General features: G+C 54.9%; 2 protein-coding genes across 3 annotated transcripts in view; one reads left to right on the top strand and one right to left on the bottom strand.

The window, feature by feature from the left end:
• Positions 1 to 230: 230 nt before the first annotated feature.
• The window catches only part of SMCR8 (Smith-Magenis syndrome chromosome region, candidate 8), an 8,642-nt gene continuing 4,349 nt past the window's right edge, over positions 231 to 4,523 (bottom strand). Inside the window, exons 2-3 of one of the 2 annotated variants that reach the window (XM_014936352.1) lie at positions 3,199 to 3,836; positions 231 to 944 (exon numbers count right to left, since the gene is read on the bottom strand). In XM_014936352.1, the coding sequence (XP_014791838.1) occupies positions 491 to 944; positions 3,199 to 3,836 (1,092 nt within the window). In that variant the 3' untranslated portion in view covers positions 231 to 490. The remainder of the gene's footprint in view (positions 945 to 3,198; positions 3,837 to 4,523) is intronic. The other variant, XM_014936353.1, reaches the window with a different exon arrangement.
• Positions 4,302 to 4,523, top strand: part of TOP3A (topoisomerase (DNA) III alpha) — an 18,520-nt gene continuing 18,298 nt past the window's right edge. The window contains exon 1 of the mRNA XM_014936351.1: positions 4,302 to 4,341. The gene's annotated coding sequence lies outside the window, so the exon portion shown is untranslated. The remainder of the gene's footprint in view (positions 4,342 to 4,523) is intronic.

Raw genomic sequence — 4,523 nt, 5'->3', positions numbered from 1 at the left:
ACTCACACGAGACACTGGTGGGTTAAAAAACTTCATCTGGCCTTTATATCTCCCCTCTGGTCTCAGCCCTGGCTCCAGGGAAGGGACCAACAGCATTTAGGGCTCTGACAGAAGCGTGTGGAGCACTGCGTTATTGTGGGGGCTGCACACTAGTTAAGTATTGATCCCCAAGACAGCCCACCTCTCCCTCCACGCCATAATCCCCCCTGGGATGCTGCCATGATATGCTTTACAAATTTACAGTGCCCCTTCTAACATTTAAAAACAGAGTGCCCAGTGTTTTACGTGATGGAACATCTAGGTTCTTGGCTAGAGGGAACCGCACAGAAATCCAGCCCCTCAGACCCCGATTTCTGTGGAGCAGAGACAAAACACATCAGCTTCTTCGCCCCTTCCTGACGTATGAGAGCTACTGCAGACAGCATCAATGTCAAGCACGGATGAGCTTTGTCAGACTCTGAGTACGCAGGCAGACGGCCCACACGCTGGGCTAGATTTTATACAAAAAGCTGGGGACATAGTCAAATCTGAGCAGAGGGTTCACCCCCTGGCCGGGTTCCTGAATGTACTGCAGCTTCAGCAGCTCAGCTAAATACTGTACGATTTTGACATCTTCATTGGCGAGGCCCAGCTGGAGCTTCAGAAAGTTCATCCTGCGATTCACCACGGACTCCTCCGGTTCCCTTTCGCTGATGGGAAGGTGCAAATGATGGCAGAAGGTGAAGAGGAAGGCTTTTGAACACAGCTGGGTGAGGATACTTTGGACGTGCATATAGTAGGTGCTTCCTCGTTTGATCTGCGTGCGGTGGTCCGCCAGCCGGGACACCAAGCTGCCTTTGTAAAGCGGGCAGCGCAGAGTCTTACTGTCGGCGTCCAAGATGCTGACGTACCGGCTGTACCGGCTCAGGGCGTGCAGCACGTTCACCCCGGCAGGTGACACCGTCCTGGAAGAGCAAAGAGAGAGTTGAGGGCTGGAGGGGACAGTTAAACAGCAGACTGTGTCCCTGCCCCGGTATCACACGTATTTTCCCTGTGGTTGACGAGCTCGTACAAGAGGTTCTGTGGGCAAACAAAGCCTGGCATGGAAGGGAATGGCTAAATAGTCTCTCCAGCCTGCCAGGTCCCAAAAAATCCTCCCCACGCGCACTGATCTGCTCCATCTGTGCCTCACAAATCACCATGCTGCAGGGCAGCTTCCTCCCTCAGTGACACAAAGAGGAAGCGACAGGACATCTCTGGTGAACAGAAGCAACCCCTGCAGCAGCTGGTGGCTTCTGGATGTGACAAGAAGAACCCAGAAACTCCAACTAGACCCCCCCTTGCCAAGAGCTCCAATTTCCCCTCGTATCGGTGCTTGGGGAGGGAGCTGCTCTGAGGTGGTCAAGGCCCTGAGCAGAGCAAATCCTTCTGCCCCTCCTTTAAAAAGGGAACCAGCCTTAAACCAGAATATTCCCTGGATGAGCCTGGGCATTTTTCACTCAGCTGCAAACCCACGGCACGTTCACAACACACAATTAACCGAGGAGCCTAAATTAATGTTATTTAAATGCAAATTACAAGCCTACGCAAACTCTACCTTCTGCTCCTTGGTTCTGCGTGGTTAAAGTCTCTCTGTTAAAGATAAAGCTCCCACCCTCAAACCAGGAGCCCCAGCTGCTGGTGTCAGGGCTGTCCCAGTGCCCAGGCAGCGTCTGGCCATAGGAGACACAGCACCCTTAGTAGGTTAATTAATTTATCCTCTAAATGCCTTCCCAAAGCCCTCGTACAAATGGTTTGCTCTCAGCACCCACATTAAACTCAGCGCTTAATTAACATTCCACGGAGGAGAACTTACATGACTGACACATGTTACAAGCAGTTCTTAAAAAAACAAAAACAACAAAAAAAAGGACTTCTGTTTATAAAAATTGCCTCTAACCACAAACACTGAGCAAGGAGTAAACACTCGGGGCTTTTAAAAACCTCGCCGACAGACAGAGAAGTCTGGGAGCAGCTGTTGGCAGAGCCATCATCCTGCCTCACGAGCACAGAAATAAACTCACAGATAATTTCACCATCCACAACCCCCAGCAACGCAATACCCAGCAGCCCAGAAAGCAGAGCTCTGTATTTTGATTTTCATGCTGCTCAGAAACACTCTTTCAGGAGCTCTTCCAGCCTGGCTCTGAGCTGCCACTCTGACTCATGTTTTCCATCTTGGTGACAGCAATGGCCATTCCCCGTCATACCTGCACCCAAAGTGCCAAACAAATCCTGGTAACACACAAAGAAAATCCTTCTCACAACAGCATCAAAGGCAGGGCCAAAATCTTGAGAGCTGAGCAAGCGCTATTTGCTAATATAAACTATGAAGCCACATTTCAGGACTGTGTGTCACCAAAGGGGTGCTTGCTTTTGTGACAGTCCTCCCCCTGAGCCGAAGCTTCCTTTGCATCTGAAATGTAATTCCAGCATCACAGCCCCCTGAGCTCCACAGACCCTTTTCCCTGCACTACGGCTGGTTATGAATAAGTCTCTGTCTTTCTGCACCCCCCTCTGCAGGCTCTGTGCCTCCACCCTTCCCCCCAACACCCGGCGAGCACTCCCTCCCCAACACAGCCCAAGCTGCTGGCACTCCAATTTCTGACCTATCCATCTCATCCACAGCACGTCAGCTCTTCATTAAGAGTCCACAAGAAAAAAGAGCTTCCCCATATCAAAGCATCCATCTGAAAACCAAAATTCTAGCTAGAAAAGTCGGAAGAGTTTTGGCAGGAAACAGGGGAAAAGCACACAAGGGACTCCAGGAGCACTCTTATCAAATCACATGTGACTCAGGTGGTTGTTCTCCACTTTTCCAGGCTAAGATGTAAACGAGAAGGAAACCTCCTGGTCAAATAACTAGTACGAGCCAGGCAGGGAGTGCCCAGCTGATGTTTTAAATATTAACTCTCAAGCGAGGCTGGATATAAATAGAGACAAACCTACCAGCCTTCCACAAACAGATCCCCTAAGCAGAAGCCAGCTGATGTTTTAAATATTAACTCTCAAGTGAGGCTGGATATAAAGAGACAGACAAACCTACCAGCCTTCCACAAGCAGAAATTGATTAGACAGAGACCTTCCCCTTCCTCCCATTCCCCTCTGAAATTCTCGCTTAGGAGAAGTTGTTTTTATCGTACACCTCGACCCTGATAAGCAAACAGATCCTCAATTTACCTCTGGAGCCCAATCAGCTTCCACTTCTGGAAATCCACGACGTGCAGAGGGGAAGTGACCCAGTGCTTGACGGGCTTGGCGTAAAGGCCGCAGTTGGGCACGAAGATGGAGAGCGCCGTCACCAGCTTCTTGACTATGGCTTCCTCTTCCCCCAGCACGATCAGGGTCCTCCCGCTGAGCAGGGAGTAGATGGCAGGGTGGGCGAAGGGGTATTGCCTGATGAACCGCAGGGCGTTCTGGCCAGCCTTTTTTTTGTGCCTTTCACTCGCCTGGCAGGCGGGGTGAGCGGGAGAAGGGGTCCTGTCGGAGCAGGTGGAGGCGGCGCTGCTGATATAGCTGGTGGAGTCCGAGCACTCGTCCAGGCTGCTCTTACTGACCTCCCTGCTGCCCGTCAGGTAGCGCGAGTCAAGCTCGTAAGGGAGGAGCCCCCCTGAGATGCCATCGTGGGCAGGGAAGCCCCCAAAGCTTCCACGCAGCCCTGGCTCGACCTGCCGGTACGGCTGCGGGGGGATCCTCACCACCCCGTCCTCGTCGCAGGGCTTCTGTCCCAGGTCAGGCAGAGGCTCCAGGAAGTTGGGACTCTCCTTCCCAATACAACAGGCAGAATCCACCTGCATTAAGTTTTCCTGTTTGGAAATGTCTTTGCGGGAGGCCCCGCCGCAGCCCCGGCCCCGGCCCCTGCCCGCCCGCAGCCGGGCCCCCGTCGTCAACCCCTTCTCCCACCGCCGCCGCCGCCTCACGCCTCCGCCATGGCCGGGAGCCGCCGGGCCCCGCTCAGCCGCCTCCCCTCACGGCCGCCGCAGCCCCGCAGCCATCTTGGGGTCACATGACGCCGCGACCTCTCACCCCGCCACCCGGAAACGGAGCCGCCGCCTCCCCCTCGCCCTTTGCGGTTTGTTTTTGTTTTTTTTTTTTAACCTCCAGCGTCTCATGGAGTTAATTAACCCGGGATGAGCCCGGGGGCGGGGGGGAAAGAGGCAAACCGAGTGGGGACCGCGGGGGGAAAACTGCTGAAGGGCGCCGCGGGGCATCTTGGGAGTTGTAGTTCTTGCCCCCCCGCCAGGACGGCGCTTTACGACAGGACGTAACGGTGCGGGAAAGCGCGCCGCGCTTTGCGACGGAGCGAGCGCGGGAGTGAGGACGGTGGGTGAGGAGAGCCCGGGCGGGAGGGAAACACAGCGGGGCCGGGGAGGGGAAGGGGTGCCCCGGGTGAGGGAGAGCCCAGCCAGCGGGAGAAGGGGCTGTCCTGGGTGGGGGAGAGCCTCGGGGGGTGGTGGTGGGGCCTGTCTTGGCCCGGCCGCGGCGGGCGGGGGGGCAGGCCCGGG

Source organism: Calidris pugnax, unplaced genomic scaffold (assembly GCF_001431845.1).
Source record: "Calidris pugnax isolate Ruff unplaced genomic scaffold, ASM143184v1 scaffold17, whole genome shotgun sequence".
NCBI classification, from domain to species: domain Eukaryota; kingdom Metazoa; phylum Chordata; class Aves; order Charadriiformes; family Scolopacidae; genus Calidris; species Calidris pugnax.
The sequence above is the reverse complement of the archived record's forward strand: the minus strand, read 5'-3'. Positions and strand labels throughout refer to the sequence as shown.